At 39.1% G+C, this 21,252-nt stretch overlaps 1 protein-coding gene across 5 annotated transcripts in view; it reads right to left on the bottom strand.

Moving 5' to 3' along the window:
- Window positions 1–21,252, bottom strand: part of PCCA (propionyl-CoA carboxylase subunit alpha) — a 534,561-nt gene that overhangs the window by 476,837 nt on the left and 36,472 nt on the right. For 3 of the 5 annotated variants that reach the window (XM_049867227.1, XM_049867228.1, XM_049867226.1), the window contains exons 3-4: window positions 2,337–2,384; window positions 2,159–2,227 (exon numbers count right to left, since the gene is read on the bottom strand). In XM_049867227.1, the coding sequence (XP_049723184.1) occupies window positions 2,159–2,227; window positions 2,337–2,384 (117 nt within the window). Of the gene's footprint in view, window positions 1–2,158; window positions 2,228–2,336; window positions 2,385–21,252 lie in introns of those variants that run through there. The other 2 variants (XM_049867229.1, XM_049867232.1) reach the window with 2 other exon arrangements.

The following is a 21,252-nucleotide window of genomic DNA, read 5'->3' as shown; positions in this document are numbered from 1 at the left end:
CAAACTACGGAGATAGAAATAAATGAGACAGAGATTTAGGGGGATGGAATTGACTGGAACAGGACATGAAGGAACTTTCTGGGAGGGAACGGAAATGGCCTCTAGCCCATTTTAGATGCTGATTAGACAGGTAAATACAAATGCCAAAACTCATCGAACTGAACACTTAAGATCTATACATTTTATCAAAATTTCTAAAATATAAATAAGTAAACAGTACTCTTGGTCCCATTTTTTTCTTGATCCCTTTCATCTCCTGCTCCCTGAAACACAGATGAGTAAACCATCAACCATAAAAAGGGCCACACGCTAGCAATAGCAGAACAGAGAGGTGAAGCTGCCTGAGACCCTAAGGATTTTATGGAGCACTGCTGTCATACAAACCGCACTGAATTGCCTACCCCAGATTTTACACTGGTGAGATACAAAGATGGCAAAGAATGGGACCACTACCTTCTTTAAAACACTGCTATTTGGCATTTCTATTAGTCACGATCAAACTTAATCTCAATTAATACATCCCCTAATTCATTTTTTTGAGACTACTATTGTGTTGATATCAAAATCAGACAGAAATAGTTTGAGAAAACAAAAAGACAGCCCAGTCTCACTTATAAACTTTGACAAAATATTAGCAGCAACATAGTAAAAACAATTAATTCCTAACTAGGCTGAGTGTATCCCTAGAATGGCAAAATGGTTTAACTTTCGAGAGAAAATAAAATCTATTAATGTAATGCATCAAATTGGTAAAGGAGAAAGACCATTTATAATAAAAACTCTTGGTAAACCAGGGCCAGCAGGAAATTTCCTTAAACAAAGAACTGTACCAAAAACTTACAGAAAGCATCATAATTAAGGATAAAACTTTCAAAGCATTCGTTTTCCAATTTAAAAAAGACTGCATCTATTCAAGATTGTGCTGGAAGCTCTGGCCTACACAGCAAAATAAGAAAACTAATATAAGCAAATGATTTCCAATACAGGGTATACAGAAACAAACTTTTAGAGCAAATAAAAATATTTGGCAAAGTTGCTAAATATAGGATCAACACACAAAAATAAAAATGCCCCACACAATAACAAAAAAATTTTCAATGTGATTTTTAAAGATAAAATCTATTTAAAAATAATAAGATAACCTAAGAGTCAGTAGAGCCAAAAGGCACACAAGTTCTATACGGAAAAATTATAAAATATTATTGGATAACAAAAAAAAAAGAGACCTATTTATAAATGGAGAGAGATACTATCTTCCTGGATGGAAAGCCTTGGAAGGCAGGCCTGAATGTCTGCTTCCAAAAGTTCACCCTTCATTAAAAAAAAAAAAAAAAAAACCCACTGCCGTCAAGTTGATTCCGACTCATAGTGACCCTAGAGGACAGAGTAGAACTGCACCATAAAGTTTCCAAGGAGCACCTGGCAGATTCGAACATCCTTCATTACTGTTATAAAATGCCTGCAGTGTTAAAAATGCTAAATAAAATTATATAACATTAACTGCTTTTGCTGATGTACAATTAGCATCAGCCTATCCATTAGGAAACCCTGGTGGCATAGTGGTTAAGTGCTACAGCTGCTAACCAAGAGGTTGGCAGTTGGAATCCACCATGCGCTCCCTGGAAACTCGATGGGGCAGTTCTACTCTGTCCTATAGGGTCGCTATGAGTCGGAATCGACTCGACAGCAGTGGGTTTTTTTTTTTTTATCCTTCATTAATCAAGCTTTCAGCTGAACACATTAAATCACGTAGGAAAGTTAAACAATTATAGGATTCCCTCAGTAATACTGCAGTTACGCTATGGGGAAAAGTGCTCTCATAAAACCACATTGTATAAACATTTAATTAATCTCTGATTCTAACTTTCCAATTCTTTGCTTAAACGTACTCAGTGACCAGCAATTATTCTGGCGATTTTTTAATTTTCTTCTAGGTTTTTAAAGCTTCAGGGGAAAAAAATATTTAAGACACTTACAGAAGACATTGTGATGCTTCTACTTTGCTTAGTACAACAATGAACAATTAAATTGATTTTTTAAATTGAATGTACCCTTTACAGGCCAAAAATAACACACAAAAAAACCCTATACCTTTTTCACTTTTTTCTATTTGACCTAAGATGAAGTCCTGATTTAAATAAAGCAAAAATATACTTACAGAACTAGCATCAACATCACTGTGTATGGCAACCGTCTTAATGCCCATCTTCTTGCAAGTTTTAATAACCTATTTTAAAATACATTCATGTCATCTATTAACAATGATTCATATTTAGAGGGACTTATTAATAAAATTCATAGAGTAAAAAAGAAAATAACATTAAAATTCTACTTACCCTACATGCAATTTCTCCTCTATTAGCAACAAGAATTTTATCAAAAGTCTGGAGAGAAAAAACACATTAGAAATTATTCCTCATGTGCACACACGCACATACACACACACACCAACTAAAAGTTAACTCTATTCTCCAGCAAGACAAGGATATCAACGTTATTTTTATTCACATAGTATTTACGATTAAAGTCAAATTACATAAAATATGTTACTAATGTTCTAGTCCTATAAAAATGAACTTCTAAACATTATTGTTCTTAATGCCTTATTTAATATCTTTAGTCATTTATGAAAACTCTGAGACCAGAAAACACCAAGTTTTTCCATAATTAACAATGGACATGATCCTACTAAATACTGCTTCCTGAGTAGTATTAAAAACTACAAACAACATGTTCACAAGCACATGGAGCTACTGAACTCATCTAGTGAGAGTTGGCCCTATAGTTATTTTATTAAAACATCAATTGACTAGGTTAATTTATACATAAGGAGACCAAGGGATTATTTATAAATTCTCTCACCAAAAAAAATCTACAAAAGATATTTCAGAATTCTGAAAAACTTTACACAAAATTGCTTGACAATTTACCTGATATAATTTATTTTTCTAAATTCAGGGAAATTATAGATGTCGTAAATTGATCAATGTTATGGATTGAACTGTGTCCCCAAAAAATATGTGTTGTAAATCCTAACCTCTATGCCTGTGGTTATAATCCTATTTCAGAATGGGCTGTCTTTGTTATGCTAATGAAGAAGGATTAGTGTTGAGTTATCTTTAGTCAATCTCTTGTGAGATATAAAAGAGATTAAACAAGCAAGTAGGGAGAGACGGGAGAAGACAGATGTCAAGCCACATGACCACCTCCTAGGAGAAGAGGCTCAAAGAGACAAGGATCTTCCTCCAAGCCACCAGAGAGACAAAGCCTTCCCCTAGAGCTGGCACCCTAAACTGTGAGAAAAGAAATTTCTATTTGTTAAAGCCATTCACTTGTTGTATTTCTGTTATAGCAGTACTAGATAACTAAGGCAGACTCTGGTACTGAGAAATGGGGATGCTGCTGTAACAGAAACCTAAAATATGGAAGCAGTTTTGGAAATGGGTAGAGGGTAGAGCTGGAAGAGTTTTATGACGCATAATAGTAAAAGCCTTGATTGCCCTGAAGAAGCTGTTGGTAGCATTATGGATATCAAAGGTGATTCTGATGAGGGCTCCAAAGGACGTTAGGAGAGCTATACAGAAAGTCTCTTTCACCTCAGATAATACATATGGTATCAGAAACAGAATGTTGCTAAACTGTGGTCAATTAATGTGCTTCAGGTAAGGCTTTAAAAGAAAATGATGAAAATCTGATTGGACAATGGAGGAAGGTCATGCTTTTTATGCAGTGGCAAAGAACTTCTCTGAGTTACATTCAAATGTTTGGTGGAAGGTAGAACTTGTAAGTGTTGAACTTGGATATCTGGCTGAAGAGATTTCTAAGCTTAATCTTAAAGGGGCTGCACGGTTTCTCCCTATCACTTATAGTAAAATGCAAGAGGAAAGAAGTGGACTTAAAAAATGAACTGTGTAAAATTAAACCAGAACGTAAAGATTTGAAAAATTCTGTTCTACAAACTAAGGACATGCGTCCCAGAATGTTCACCAAGGACATGGCCACACAACCTTTTGTTAAAGAGATTAAGCCTGCAACTGATGGATCTAACTAACTACCACAGCAGAAACCCATCAGCTTAGACTGAATGAGGACAGAGAAAGAAAAAAGGAAAAAATGCTGTCAGCCTCTTAGAATTCTATAGGCAGGAAACGGGCCAAAGAGCTCCATCTGCTGTCCTCTGAGGAATAAAAAAAAAAAAAAAGGTCCATTCCTGGAGCAGCTCGGAGATCAGCAGAACTATTGGAAGGAGAATAGGAAGCAGGGCCTTCTTAGTTTCAAAGGGTGGGGCACATCCTCCTAAAGAGTCAGATCTTCACCACCTTGGTTCCAGAGAGTGCGGCTCCCATTAAGGTGTGCCAGGGGAATGGGACCACAGCCCAAAGTTGAGGGGGCAGGGCTGTAATATCCAAGGTCAGAAGAACAGGGCCTCCCAGAGCCAAATGGTGGGGATGCCACTCAGATGGACTAGGAAAACAGGAGAGCCTAAACTGAGGGAGTAGAGTTACCATCCTAGAGCCCGGAAGGCAGAGCTGAAGGCCAGGGCTGAGGGGCCTCTACCCAGAATCCACATGGCATGGCCAACATCCAGAGTTTAGAAGGCAGGGACATTATCCAGATGGTCTCAGAGAACAAAGGATTATGTTCAAGCCTTGAGAGCTAGTCATGTGTTCTGCTGGGTTTTGGACTTGCTTGGTGACTGTTATTTCTTCTTTTCCTCCAATTTCTTCCATTTGTAATGGAAATACCTACCTTTTGCCTGTTCCACCATTGCACTTTGGAAACAAACAACTCATAGTCCAGATTCCAGTTTTACAAACGAAAAGGAATTTTGCCCCAGGATGGAACATGCCTAAAGGCTCACCCATATTTGATTTAAATGATTCAGATGATGAGAGGTTAGACTTGGAGTTGATTTAAGACTTTCGGGATGATGTCATGGGGGTGAATGTTTTTTGCCTGTGGCAAGGACATGAATTTTGGGGAGCCAAAGGGTGGAATGTTATGAATTGAATTGTGTCCCCAAAAAATATGTGTTGTAAATCCTATCCTCTATGCCTGTGGTTATAATCCCATCTGAGAATAGGTTGTCTTTGTTATGTTAATGAGGCAGGATTAGTATAGGATGTATCTTAAGTCAACCTCTTTCCAGATATAAAAGAACTTAAACCAAAGCTAGAAGCAGAGATGAGGAATGAGAGATGCTAAGCCATATGCAGACTGTCGAGGAGCAGAAGTTCAGAAGAGACAATGACCTTCCACCAGAGCCAACAAGGGGAGAAGCCTTCCTTAGAGCCGGCACCTTGAATTTAGACTTCTAGCCTCTAAACTGTGAGAAAGTTAATTTCTGTTTGTTCAAGTTATCCACTTGTAGTAGTTCGGTTATAGCATCAAGAGATAAGACAATTACCAAGCGAAAGTCTGATATAAGTATAATTTATATACCATCTCTGTTGGGTTAGGACATAACATTAAAGGATACTTTCCTTAACTCAGAACAGATACCAGTTGTACATACATTCAGAAGTTCTCAGACCAAACAGGATATACCATTTGAATACACTGTTAGACAAGAATAACCATCAAATTTTGAAGCAGCTGAGCCAGCATAATAGGGTAGGTCCATCCTGTGTGAATTTAGAGACTTAAGTTCTAACCCCAGCTTTGCCACTAAAAACCTTTTTGGTTTTAAACAGAGTAATAAAAAAAAAAAAAAAATTTTTTTTTTAATCTCTGTAGGTCTTAATTTCCATACATATAAACTGGTAGTAGTCTAGTGGCAACTACTTACTATGGTTCCCTCCCTCCTATAAAATGTACAGATTAATCCTTTAAGAAACAACAACAATTTTAAGTAATTTGTATGCCACACATATTCGTACACAATTATTTCTGGTAAATGAACTGTTGTGAGTTAAAAAGAACTATAGGGCCAGTGGTAGTTCAGAGGTAGACTTCTCACCTTCCATGTGGGACACCCAGGCTCACTACCCAACCAATGCACCTCATACGCAGCCACCACACATCTGTCATCAGAGGATTGCATATTGCTATGGTGCTAGAAGTAGTATGGCCAGAATCCTCCTCGAAAGCAAGAGCGGTGAGACTGTGCCTCACTTACTCTGGACATGATATCAGAAGGGACCAATTCCTAGAGATGGCACGCTTGGTAAAGTAGAGAGACAGAAAAAAAGAGGAATACAGCAATGTGGATTGACATAGTCGCTGCAACAACAGGCTCAAACAGCAACAATTGTGAGGATGGCAAACCGCCCAGGAACACTGCCTTCTGTTACACATAAGGTCGCTGTGAGTTGGAACCAACTTGACACCACCTAACAACGCGATGCTGAATAGGTTTCATGAGAGTTTCAGACTAAGACACTAGGAAGAAAGGCCTGGTTAACTTCTTCCAAAAACCAGCCAAAAATACCCTATGGATCACAACAGTCAGATCTGCAACCAATGATAGAAATGATGCAGGAAATGACAGCATTCCCATCCCTTGTGCCCGGAGTCACTATGAATCCGGGGTGACTCAACAACAGCTACCAATAACAACAATATGAAACTATTAAAAAAAAATTTCACTTCTGTTTCTAAAACATAAGTTAATGTTATACATGATCTTACACATCCATATAGAGAAAGTCACAGAACAGCAATTGGAAAAGGCCTTAAAATTCGTTATTTAATCATTATTCTACCAACTCTGTGGAATGTTGACAAGCCTCTACTTCATAAATCAGTAAATTCCTACTTTGATAATACCCTGGGCCATCAGAGCCCAGTTCATATGGGCACATCATTGATCCCACCCCCACCTCAGTCTGAGACTGTGAATAATCTGCTTTTGTACCCAAACAGCCATGTTAAAGCCCTGTGAAACACTAAGCATATACTAAGAAAAAATAATTACACTTCCTTGAACTGGACTGTAAAATGTTAAGCTTTCTTAAATGTGTAATAGACTGTATCCAATAAAAGCAACATAATCTGGGGAAGTGGAGCCAAGATGGCACAATAGACAGACACTTCCGGTGAGCCCTCTAACAACACAGGCTCAAAAAAACAAGTGAAACAAGTATATTTATGACAAGCTAGGAACCCTGAACATCAAAGGCAAAGTCAGAAAACGAACTGAGCGGCAGGCGAAGGAAGAGAAGGTTCAGGAGCCCAGAGGAGTTACCGGACCTGAATCTCCTGAAGCCCTCAGGCACCATTCCTGTGAGAGGCGACGGCGGGCTGATTCTAGCATACGGCCACAGTTTCCTCAGGGAAAAGCAGCCTACTCACACCTCCGGAGCCAGAGAAGAACAGCGCCCTCGGCAATAGCTAGGGATTTGCGTACATTTTACTGCGCATCCCCAACCCCCACCCCCAGGCTGACTTCAGTGGCTGTTGATTTTCCTGGGCCTGAGATAGGCCCTCTTGAGCACCTAGAGCCATTCTTCCACCCTCGAAGAAGGAATAAATTCCCTCGAAGAAGGAATAAATTCACAATTGGGGGAAAGATAATTTGCCAGGTCCACTAACCAGGGAACTCAGGACAGAAGCAGATCCTGTCCAGGCATAAATGGTCTGTGGACTTTGAGTACCTTTCCCCTCTGCATGGACCTGTGTGAGCCTATTTCAGGAGAATAGGCTCTTGTTGGCAGACTACAACTGTTTCAGCTGTGTGGTGGAGAGGGATGTATGATGTTTCATACAGCTATGACTATTAAACACAGTCCTCACCTACCCACGTCAGCAGCCAAAGGACTGGTGGATCCACTCAGGTCACCAAACAACACATGACAGGGGTCCAAGGGTAACTGGTACCTCCCAGTCCTTACAACCAAAAACATTTGGTGCCCATGGTCTATCTGCAGAACTCACCCACCTGTACAATCTGGGGAACAGAGACAGGTTTTCCTCAGAGACACGTGGGGGACAATTCTCAGCCCCCTGCCTTGTTCAGAGCATGACCTGCAGCTGCAATCAGGTACCAGTACCTACACCAATCACCCCTGCCCCTCTAAGACTGCAGGACAGGGCCTGTACCACACACTTGACGATCACCTACCTGGACATTTGAGCTGAATTTATACAAGAAAAGTGAATGGACTCCTAGACTGATAAACCTGATAACAACTCTAGCCATCTGAGGACAAGACATCAGAGCTCCAAAGGCGAAAATAACCAAGCTACCTCACTCAAGCAACCCATCTGGGCATATCAAAACAAAACAAAGCAAGAAGCTACAACACAGTAAGCAAACATAAACTAAACCAATAAAATAACTTGTAGGTGGCTTGGAAACAACAGTCAATATCAAGTCACATAAGGAAACAGACCAGGATCACCTCAACAAGCTCTCAAAACAAACAATCAATGGATCTTCTAGACGAAAGTTCATTCCTGGAATTACTGAATGCAGAATACAAAAGACTAATACACAGAACCTTTCAAGTCATCAGGAAGAAAATCAGGCAATACACAGAACAAGTCAAGGAACACACAGATAAAGCAGTAGAAGAATTAAAAAGGTTATTCAGGAACATAACAAAAAAATTAAAAAGCTAGAAAAATCCATAAACAGACAGCTATCAGGAATTCAGAAGAATAACAATAGAATTACAGAATTAGACAACTCGAAAGAGAAGCAGAATTGAGCTAGAGGAAAGCAGAATTTGTGAACTTGAAGATAAAGTACTTGGCACCAATATATTTGAAGAAAAACCAGATAAAAGAATTTTAAAAAATGTAAAAACCTTAAGAATCATGTGGAATTCTATCAAGACAAATAACCTAAAAGTGACTGGAGTACCAGAACAGGGAGGGATAACAGAAAATACAGAGAATTGTTGAAGATTTGCTGGCAGAAAGCTTCCCTGGTATCGTGAAAGGTGAGATGATACCTGTCCAAGATGCTCATCAAACTCCACATAAGGTAGATTTTAAAAGAAAGTCACAAAGACCTATTATAATCAAACTTGCCAAAACCAAAGATAAAGAGAGAGTTTTAACAGCAGCTAGAGATAAACAACAACGACAAGTCACCTACAAAGGACAGTCAATAAAAATAAGCTCGTACTACTTGGCAGAAACCACGTGGGCAAGAAGGCAATGGGATGACTTGAATGAAGCATTGCTGTAAAAAAAAAACTGCCAGCCAAGAATTATATATGCAGCAAAATTGACTCTCAAATATGAAGGTGAAATTAGGACATTTCCAGACAAACACAAGTTTAGGGAATTCATAAAAACCAAACCAAAACTATAAGAAATACTAAGGGGAGTTCTCCGGCTAGAAAATCAATAATATCAGGTATCAACTCAAGACTAGAACACTGGACAGAGCACTCAGATGTCAACCCAGACAGGGAAATCAGAAAAATAAGATTAAAAAAATGCTCAAAACAGGGAAACAGTGATGTCATTATGTAAAAGAAGACAACATTAAAACCGTAAAAAGGGACTAAAAATGTAGTTACAGATCTTTCATATGAAGAGAAAGACAACGTGATACAAAGAAATGAAAGTTAGGTTTAAATTTAGAAAAATAGGGGTAAATATCACGGTAACCAAAAAGGAGACAAACTATCCTACACATCAAAATAAATACAAGGAAAAAAATACAGACTCGGTAGAAACAAAATCAACAACAACGAATATGAGGAAAAGACATGATATAAACTACTCGAGACAAAAACTTAAGTGGGAAAAAGCAACTGTCAAAAACACACCAAAAAAGACATCGAAATGATAGCACTAAAAATTCATACACATGCATAATTACATAAAATGTAAATGGACTAAATGCACCAATAAAGAGACAGAGACTGGCAGAATGGAATAAAAAACACAATCCATCTGTATGTTGCCTACAAGAGACACACCTTACACTTAAAGACACAAAATAAAACTAAAAGGATGGAAAAATATATATATATCAAGCAAATAATCAACGAAGAGCAGGAGTAGCAATATTAATTTCTGACAAAACAGACTTTAAACTTAAACCCATCAGAAAGGACAAGGAAGAACACTATATAATAATTAAAGGGACAATATACCAGGACAATATAACCATATTAAATTTTTATGAACCCAATGACAGGGCTGCAAGACATGTAAAACAAACTCTAACAGCACTGAAAAATGATACAGACAGAAACACAATTACACTAGGAAACTTCAACACACCACTTTAGGTGAAGGACAAGAAATCCAGAAAGAAGCTTAACGACGACATGGAAGATCGAAATGCCACAATCAACCAACTTGAACTCATACACATATACAGCCCAGTATACTTTCAATTCTAGTACACATGGGACATTCTCTAGAATAGACCACATATTAGGTCATAAAGCAAGCCTCAGCAGAATCCAAAACACTGAAATATTACAAAGTATCATCTCTAAACATACTGCCATAAAGGTAGAAATCAATAACAGAAAAAGCAAGCAGGGAAAAGAAATCAAACACTTGGAAACTCAACAATACCCTGTTCAAAAAAGACTGGGTTACACTTTGAAGTGTGGTGTTTGGGGTCTTAAACACTAACAAGTAGCCATCTAAGATGCATCAATGAGTCTCAACCCACCTGGATCAAAGGAGAATTAAGAACACCAAGGTCACAAGGTAATTATGAGCCCAAGAGACAGAAAGGGCTACATGAACTAGAGACTACATCATCCTGAGACCAGAAGAAATGGATGGTGCCTGGCCACAACCAATGACTGCCCTGACAGGGAGCACAACAGAGAACCCCTGAGGGAGCAGGAGAAAAGTGGGATGCAAACCTCAAATTCTCATAAAAAGACCAGACTTAATGGTCTGACTAAGACTAGAAGAATCTCAGCGGTCATGGTCCCCAAAGCTTCTGTTAGCCTAGGACAGGAACCATTCCCAAAGACAACTCATCAGACATGGATTGGACTGGACAATGGGTTGGAGAGAGATGCTGATGAGGAGTGAGCTACTTGCATCAGGTGGACACTTGAGACCATGTTCGTATCTCCTGTCTGGAGGGGAGATGGGAGGGTAGAGGGGGTTAGAAACTGGCAAAACAGTCACGAAACGAGAGACTGGAAGGAGGGAGCAGGCTGACTCATTAGGGGGAGAGTAAATGGGAGTGTGTAGTAAGGTATATACAAGTTTATATGCGGACACTGACTTGATTTGTGAACTTTCACTTAAAACACAATAAAAATTATTTTTTAAAAAAAAGACTGGGTTATAAAAGACATTAAGAACGGAATAAAGAAATTCAGAGAATCCAATGAGAAAGAAAACACTTCCTATCAGAACCTTTGGGACACAGTGAAAGCAGGGCTCAGAGGTCGATTTATATCAATAAATTCACACATACAAAAAGAAGAAAGGGCCAAAATCAAAGAACTATCCCTACAACTTGAACAAATACAAAGAGAGCAACAAAAGAAACCCTCAGGCACCAGAAGAAAACAAATAATAAAAATTAGAACAGAATTAAATGAAATAGAAAACAGAAAAACAATTGAAAAAATTAACAAGACCAAAAGCTGGTTTTTTGAAAAAAATCAACAAAATTGATAAACCATTGGCCAAACCAACAAAACAAAAACAGGAGGACAGAAAGCAAATAACGTGAATAAGAAATGAGAGGGGCGATATTACAACAGACACAACTGAAATTAAAAGAATCATATCAGATTACTATAAAAAATCATACTCTAACAAATTTGAAAACCTAGAAGAAATGGATGAATTACTAGAGACACACTACCTACCTAAACTAACACAAATAGAGGTAGAACAACTAAATAGACCCACAACAAAAGAAGAGATTGAAAAGGTAATCAAAAAACTCCCAACCAAAAAAATCCCTGGCCCAAACGGCTTCACTGTAGAGTTCTGCCAATCTTTCAGAGAAGAGTTAACACCACTACTGCTAAAGGCATTTCAGAGCATAGAAAAGGATGGAATACTCCCGAACAATCTATGAAGACAACATATCCCTGATGCCAAAACCAGGTAAAGTCACCACAAAAACTGAAAATTACAAACCTATATCCCTCATGAACTTACATGCAAAAATCCTCAACAAAATTCTGGCCAATAGAATTCAACAACATATCAAAAAAATAATTAACCATGACCAAGTGGGATTCACATCAGGTATGCAGAGATGGTTCAACATTTGAAAAACAATGTAATCTATCATAAAAATAAAACAAAAGACGAGAATCACATGATTTTATCAATTGATGCAGAAAAGGCATTTGACAAACTTCAACACCCATTCATGATAAAAAAAACTCTCAGGAAAATAGGAATAGAAGGAAAATTCCTCAACATAATAAAGGGCATTTATACAAAGCCAACAGCCAACATCACCCTAAATGGAAAGAGCCTGAAAACATTTCCCTTGAGATCAGGAACCAGACAAGGATGCCCTTTATCATCATTCTTATTCAACATTGTGCTGGAGGTCCTAGCCAGAGCAATTAGGCTAGACAAAGAAATAAAGGGCATCCGGATTGGTAAGGAAGAAGTCAAAGTATCTCTATTTGCAGAGGACATGATCTTACACAGAAAGCCCTAAGGAATCCTCAGGAAAACTACTGAAACTAATAGAAAAGTTCAGCAGAGTATGCGGATACAATATAAACACAAAAAAATCAGTTGGATTCCTCTACACCAACAAAAAGAACACCGAAGAGGAAATTATCAAATCAATAACATTTACAGTAGCCCCCAAGAAGATAAAAGACTTAGGAATAAATCTTACCAGAGATGTAAAAGACTTATACAAAGACAACTACAAAACATTTCTGCAAGAAACCAAAAGAGATCTACATAAACGGAAAAACATAGCTTGCTCATGGATAGGAAGGCTTAACTTTGCAAAAATGTTTATCTACCAAAAGCCATCTATAGATTTAATGCAATTCTGACCCAAATTCCAATGACATTCTTTAATGAGATGGAAAAACAAATCACCAACTTCATATGGAAGGGAAACAGGCCCCGGATAAGTAAAGCATTACTGAAAAAGAAGGACAAAGAGGGAGGCCTCACGCTACCTGATTTTAGAACCTATTATACCTCCACAGTAGTCAAAGCAGCCTGGTACTGGTACAACAACAGATACATAGACCAATGGAACAGAATTGAGAATCCAGGCATAAATCTATCTACATATGAGCAGCTGATATTTGAAAAAGCCCCAAAACAATTAAATGGGGGAAAAGACAGTCTTTTTAACAAATGGTGCTGGCATAACTGGATATCCATCTGCAAAAAAATGAAACACGACCCATCCCTCACTCCATGCAAATAAAATTAACTCAAAATGGATCAGAGACTTAACTATAAAATCTAAAATGATAAAGATCATGGAAGAAAAAATAGGGACAACATTAGGAGCCCTAATACATGGCATAAACAGTCTACAAGAAATTACTAACAATGAAGGAAAAAAACTAGATAACTAGGAGCTCCTAAAAATCAAACACCTATGCTCATCCAAAGACTTCACTAAAAGAGTAAAGAGAATACCTACAGACTGGGAACAAGTTTTTAGGTACAACATTTCCGATAAGCGCCTGATCTCTAAAATCTACATGATAATGCAAAGACTCAACAACAAAAAGATAAATAATCCAATCAAAAAATGGGCAAAAGATATGAAGAGACACTTCACTAAAGAAGACATTCAGGTAGCTAACAGATATATGAGGAAATGTTCACAATCATTAGCCATTAGAGAAATGCAAATCAAAACCACTATGAGATTCCATCTCACTCCAACAAGGCTGGCATTAATCCAAAGAACACAAAATAATAAATGTTGGAGAGGTTGTGGAGAGATTAGAACACTTATACACTGCTGGTGGGAATGTAAAATGGTACAACCACTTTGGAAATCGATTTGGCACTTCCTTAATTCCTTAAACAGCTAGAAATACAACTACCATAGGATCCAGCAATCCCACTCCTTGGAATATATCTTAGAGAAATAAGAGGCTTTACACGAACAGAGCACACCCATGCTCACTGCAGCACTGTTTACAATAGCAAAAAGATGGAAGCAACCAAGGTGCCCATCAAAGGATGAATGGATAAATTATGGTATATTCACTCAACGGAATACTCAATGGAATACTACACATCGATAAAGAACAGGGATGAATCTGTGAAACACTTCATAACATGGAGGAACGTGGGAGGCATTATGCTGAGTGAAATTAGTCAGTTGCAAAAGGACAAATATTGTATAAAACAATATTATAAGAACTCAAGAAATAGTTTAAACAGAGAAGAAAATACTCTTTGATGGTTATGACAGGGGGAAGGAAACAGATATTCCCCAATTAGATAGTAGATAAAAGCTACTTTAGGTGAAGGGAAAGCCAACACACAATACAGGAGAGGTCAGCACAACTGGACTAAAACAAAAGCAGTTTCCTGAATAAAGTGAATGCTTCAAAGGCCAGCGAAGCAGGGATGGGGATTTGGGGACCATGGTTTCAGGGGACATCTACGTCAATTAGCATAATAAAATCTATAAGAAAACATTCTACATCCCACTTTGGAGAGTGGCGTCTGGAGTCTTAAACGCTAGCAAGCGGCCATCCATAATGGATCAATTGGTCTCAACACACCTGAACCAAAGGAGAATGAAGAACACCAACGACACAGGTAATTACGAGCCCAAGAGACAGAAAGGACCACATAAACCAGAGACTACATCAGCCTGAGACCAGAAGAATTAGATGGTGCCTGGCTGCAACCGATGACTGCCCTGACAGAGAACACAATAGAGAACCCCTGAGGGAGCAGGAGAGCAGTGGGATGCAGACCCCAAATTCTTGTAAAAAGACCAGACTTAATGGTCTGACTGAGACTAATAGGACCCTGGAGGTCATTGCCCACAGACCTTCTGTTAGCCCAAGACAGGAACCGTTCCCAAAGCCAACTCTTCAGACAGGGACTGGACTGGACAACAGGTTAGAAAAAGATGCTGGTGAAGAATGAGCTTCTTGGATCAAGTAGACACTTGAGACTATGTTGGCATTTCCTATCTGTAGGGGAGATGAGATGGCAGCATAATCACCACTGCTAAAAATTAACCACTAAGCAATTGTCATGCTAAATAAAACAAATTATGATAACACTACAGGGATTAAGTAGAAATTCCATTCTAATTTCTATTCAAGAAACAATAGTGGTTAAGAGCCAGAAGTTTGGCTAAGGGGCCAAGGTTGGAATCCCGACACCACTTGTTTTTGTGTGTTTTGCCTTGGGCAAGCCATCCTTCTTGACCCTCATTTTCTTGTATATAAAAAGAGTATCTTAAAAGCACCTGCCACAAAAGGTTGTATGAGTGATATGAATTAATATAATTCAGGTGTTTAGAAAAAAGGAACATCTTGATAAACAAAGACAAGACCGAAGTTGTCAAGGACTGTCGTTTACCTGGATCCGCAATCAACTCCCATGAAAATACCAGTCAAGAAATCAAACAATGCATTGCACCAGGTAAATCTGCTGCGAAAGACCTCTTTAAAGTGTTGTTAAACAAATATGGGACTTCCAGGCAGCGTGGTGCCAAAGACAAAAGCACCATGCCGTCCCTCCCACCAAAGACCTGAAAAATTAAGTAAAACAGAGACCGACATCATTGCTGGAACCTGAAGTGCCAAATAAAGAGATAAAGAACTCAGCCAAGCACTGAATGGAATAAGAAACTGGCAGGACAGAGAACAGGGAGAGATACATGCTGAAGGCACCATCAGCTAACTGCACCACGGATCCGCCACCTTGGACTCCTGTCAGAGGTCGGCTGACAGGGAGCACAGGAATCCAGCTTCATGGAGCTCCCAGGAGGACACAGAACACCCAGTAACCAACCATACACGCTTTCCCACCCCCCATTCTCTTCCCACTGCCCTACCTCCGAGCTTCCTGGCTGCCTGCGGTAGCTCAGCTGGCAGGGAAGTACAGCATCCGTGCCACTTGGATTCACCCCACCCACATCAGAGATCAGCGGACAGGGAATATAAGAAAGGAGCTTCACGAAGTTCCCAGCAGGAGACAGAGCACCCAGTAACAAGCGATTTACGTTTTCCTAACCACTCCCCCACCCCCTCGGCCTCCTCTGCCTCCCACCAGCCTCAATCTCTTGGCCAGAAGGCAAATACCTTTCCCTCACGCTGCTTGGACTCACCCTGCCTACACTGGCCAGGCCCCTGAGCAGGTGTTGTTTCTTTCCATCTCTTTTGGTTTCTTCTGTGCCTCCTACCCATTCCCCCTCCTTCCTCTGGAACACCTGGCTCCATGTGCCATCTTTGCTTCTTCTTGACAGGCTATGAAGCCACACTCAAATGGGGAACCACTCCTCCAGCCTGCGAAACCACGTTGGTGGGAGCCCTAGGGCATTTTTTTCCTTGTTTTGCTTTGTTCTGTTTTGTTTTGCTTTGTTTGTTTTCATTTCTTTTTGCAGCTTGGGAGCCCCTTCTAGCCGGGCTGCACTGCACGGCTTAGGAGACACTCCCCCAATATGCGCAGGCATTTTTTTTTTCCCCTCCTCTCTTTTTCTCTGTCTTTCTCCATTTCTTACTTCTCATTTCTCTACACTTACCTTCTTTTCCTATCTCCTGAATACCTGGTGCTAGAAGCCACTACCCCAGTCTTAGCAGCTCTACCTGTGGGACTCTAAGGCTCCTGTGGGTTTTTCTTTTACAAATTTTTATCTAGTTTTTTTTTTTTCTTTTTTGCTTTCTCCCTTTCTCTGTTTCTCATCTGCCCATGCCAACGGCAAGTTCCCTTAGTGCTTTTTTTTTTTTTCTTTATTTGCTTGTTTGTTTTTTGGCTCCTATTTCTCTCTCCTCTCTCTTCTCTTTCCCATACCCTTATTAGCACCACAAATGACAACCTCCCCCTCTTTCTCACCTATTTACAAGGTGTACTGGGCATTACACCCCCAAGCAGCACAGGCACAGCCTACTGGAACCTGTCCACCATTCATTCCTGGCCCACCCTGTTGGCCCTAGTACATTCCACAAACAACCCGTCCAAGCCCCTCCCCTTCAGCTGAATCTGCCCTCCTGCACCATAGCTGAATAACTGGCCCTGTCCATTGGACAAAGAGGTGAAAAAGTACTGTGACTACAGAGGAGCAAACAACAAAGAACACACAGCCTGTCTGCTCACACATAACCAAAGAAAACAAAAAAGCAGGCCAAAAAAAAAGAAACCTGCAATCAAGAAACAAAGAAAATAACTACTGAATGTCCCAAAGAGAGCAGATAATATCAAAACACATAAAAGCAGAACAGGAGGGTTCCAGTAGGCATCCAAAATAAAACACCAGATGATTTTCCAGTAGGGGAAAAGGCACTAGAAATACCTAATAGGGAATTCAAATCTCTAATATTCAGAGCAATCCAAGAGTTCAGACAAAAAATTAGAAAAAAAAGACAAATTTATGGAAAACGCAGACAAAATCATGGAAAATACAAACCAAAAAATGGAACAATTCAGGATAATACGAAAGAAAAATAAAAATGGCAAAAGAAAAACAGGAATGGATGCAAATAACACAAATAAGGAATGAAGCTGGGGACATTACAACAGACCTAACTGAAATAAATAAGATCATAACAGAATATTATGAAGAACAATACTCCAGCAAATTTGAAAATCTAGAGGAAATGGACAAATTTCTAGAGACACACAACCTACCCAAACTAACACAAAATGCTCTTGAAAATCTGAACAGACCCATAACAAGAGAAGAGATTGACAAGGTAATAAAAAAAAACGCCCAACAAGAAGCAGCCCTGGCCCAGATGGATATACTCGAGAATTCTACCAAACATTCAGAGAAGAGCTTACATCAGTACTACTCAAACTATTTCAGAATATAGAAAAGGAAGCAATACTTCTGAATTCATTCTATAAAGCCACCATAACCCTGACACCAAAACCAGGCAAAGACACCACAAAAAAAGAAAGTTACAGACCAATATCTCTCATGAATACAGATGCAAAAATTCTCAACAAAATTCTAGCCAATAGAATTCAGCATCATATCAAAAAATAATACACCATGACCAAGCAGGATTCATACTAGGTATGCAAGAATGGTTCAACCTTAGAAAATCAATCCAAGTAATCCACCACATAAAAAAAGGGAAATAAAAGAATCACATGATCATCTCAACAGACCAAAAAAGGCATTCCACAAAGACCAACACCTATTCCTGATAAAAAAAACTCTCAATAAAATACGTTTAGAAGGGAAAGTTCTCAACACAATAAAGGCATCTATGCAAAATAAATGGCCAACATCGTTCTCAATGGAGAGAGGCTGAAAACATTTCCCTGGAGAACGGGAACAAGACAAGGATGCCCTTTATCACTACTCCTATTTAACACTGTGTTGGAAGTTTTAGCTAGAGCAATAAGCAATAAACAGAGATAAAGGGCATCCAAGTTGGTAAAGAAAAAGTTGAAGTGTCCCTATTTGAGGATGATATGATACTATACTTAGAAAACCCAAAAGAATCCATGAGAAAACTACTGGAACTAATAGAAAGATTCACCAGACTTGCAGGATACAAGATCCAAAACCAAACCCACTGCCGTCAAGTTGATTCTGACTCACAGCGACCCTATAGAACAGAGCAGAACTGCCTGGTAGAGTTTCCAAGGAGTGCCTGGTGGATTCGAACTGCTGACCTTTTGGTTAGCAGCTGCAGCACTTAACCACTACACCACCAGGGTTTCCGGATACAAGATAAACGTACAAAAAATCAGTTGGATTCCTATACACCAATAAAGGGAACAAAGAAAAGAAATCAGAAAAACAATACCATTCATAATATCCCCTGAAAAAATTAAATACTTGGAAATAAATCTAACCAGGGATGTAAAAGACCTATACAAAGAAAACTACAAAACACTACCGCAAGAAACCAAAACAGATCTGCATAAATGGGAAAACATACCATGCTCATGGATAGGGAGACTCAACATTGTGGAACTGTCAATTCTACACAAAGTGATTTACAAATACAATGCAATACCAATCCAGATACCAACAACATTCTTTAAAGAGATGGAAAAACTTATCCTTAACTTTGTATGGAAGGGGAAGAAGCCCCAGATAAGTAAAGCACTATTGAAAAAAAAATAAAGTAAGAGGACTCACACCACCTGAACTCAGAAGCTACTATACAGCTACAGTAGTCAAAACAGCCTGGTACTGGTACGACGACAGATATATTGACCAACGGAACAGAACTGAGAACCCAGATGTAAATCCATCCACCTAGGGTCACCTGATCTTTGACAAGGGACCAAAGTCCATCAAATCGGGGAAAAGACAGTCTTTTTAATAAATGATGCTGGTAAAACTGGATGTCCATCTCCAAAAAAACAAACAGGATCCATACCTCACACCATATATAAAAACTAACTCAAAGTGGATCAAAGACCTAAATGTAAAGCCAAAAACCATAAAGTTCACAGAAGAAAAAAGAGGATCAAAGCTAGGGGCCCTAATACACACCATTAACAGGATACAAATCACAACCAATAACACAAAATCTCCAGAGGGTAATCTAGACAACTGGAATCTTCTAAAAATTACGCAATTATGCACATCAAAAGATTTAACCAAAAGAAAAGAGTAAAAAGAGAACCTACAGAATGGGAAAAAATTGTTGGCTAGCACAGCTCAGACAAAAGTCTAATCTCTAAAATCTACAAGGAAATCCAACACCTCTACAACAAAAAGACAAATAATCTGATTAAAAAATGGGCAAAGGAAATGAACAGGCAATTCACCTAAGAAGACATTCCGTGGCCAACAGACACATGAGGAAATGCTCACAATCTCTAGCCATCAGAGAAATGCAAATCAAAACCACAATGAGAAATCATCTCACCCCAGCATTACTGGCATGAATCAATAAAACAGAAAATAACAAATGTTGGAGAGGCTGCCAGGAGATCAGAACTCTTATGCACTGCTGGTGGGAATGCAAAACGATACAACCCTTTTGCAAAACAATATAGTGCTTCCTTACAAAGCTAGAAATAGAAATACCATTTGATCCAGCAATCCCACTCCTAGGAATATACCCTAGAGAAACAAGAGTCACCACATGAATAGATATATGTACACCCATGTTCACTGCAGCATTGTTCACAATAGCAAAAAGATGGAAACAACCTAGATGCCCATCAACAGAGACTGGATAAACAAACTGTGGTATGTACACACAATGGAGTATTACACAACAATAAAGAACAACAATGAATCTGTGAAGCATCTCATAACATGGATGCATATGGAGGACATCATGCTGAGTGAAATCTGTGAGTTACAAAAGGACAAATCTTGTATGAGACCACCACTGTAAAAACTCATGAAAAGGTTTACATACAAAAACAAACAATCAGCATGGTTAGGTTCCAAAGACCAGGCTGTTATGCAAAATCGGTATTATGTAAGGATGGAGGATGACCACCAGACTGAGTCCAGTACAACTAGATGGTACCTGGCTACCACCACTGACTGCTCTGTCAGGGATCACAATAGAGGGTCCCAGACAGAGCCGGAGAAAAACGCAGAACAAAATTCCACCTCAGAACAAAAGACCAGACTTGCTGGCCTGACAGAGACTGGAGAAACCCTGAGAGTATGGCCCCCTGACACCCTTTCAGCTCAGTAATGAGGCCACTCCTGAGGTACATCCTTCAGCCAAAGATTGAACAGGCCCATGAACAAAACAAGACTAAAGGGACACACCATCCCTGAGGCATGGACTAGAAGGTAGGAGGGAACAGGACAGCTGGTAATAGGGAACCCAGGGTTGAGAAGGAAGAGTGTTGACATGTCAGGGGGTTGTTAACCAATGTCATACCACAATGTGTGTACTGTCTGATGAGAAACTAGTTTGTTTTATAAACCTTCATCTAAAGGTCAATTAATAAAAAGATAATAAGAAATAAAATAAAAAGCAAAAATGTCATCTTGAGGACTAAGGTGTGCCCGACCCAAGTCATGATATTTTCAATCGCCTCGTGCATGTAAAACATGGACAATGAATGAGGAAGACCAAAGAAGAATTGATGCCTTTGAATTATGGTGTTGGTAAAGAATATTGAATATACTATGGGCTGCGCAAACAAATCCATCTTAGAAGAAGTAAAGACAAAATGCTTGTTAGAAGCATGGATGGCAAGACTTCATCTCACATACTTTGAACA

Source organism: Elephas maximus, chromosome 23, assembly GCF_024166365.1.
Source record: "Elephas maximus indicus isolate mEleMax1 chromosome 23, mEleMax1 primary haplotype, whole genome shotgun sequence".
NCBI classification, from domain to species: domain Eukaryota; kingdom Metazoa; phylum Chordata; class Mammalia; order Proboscidea; family Elephantidae; genus Elephas; species Elephas maximus.
The sequence above is the reverse complement of the archived record's forward strand: the minus strand, read 5'-3'. Positions and strand labels throughout refer to the sequence as shown.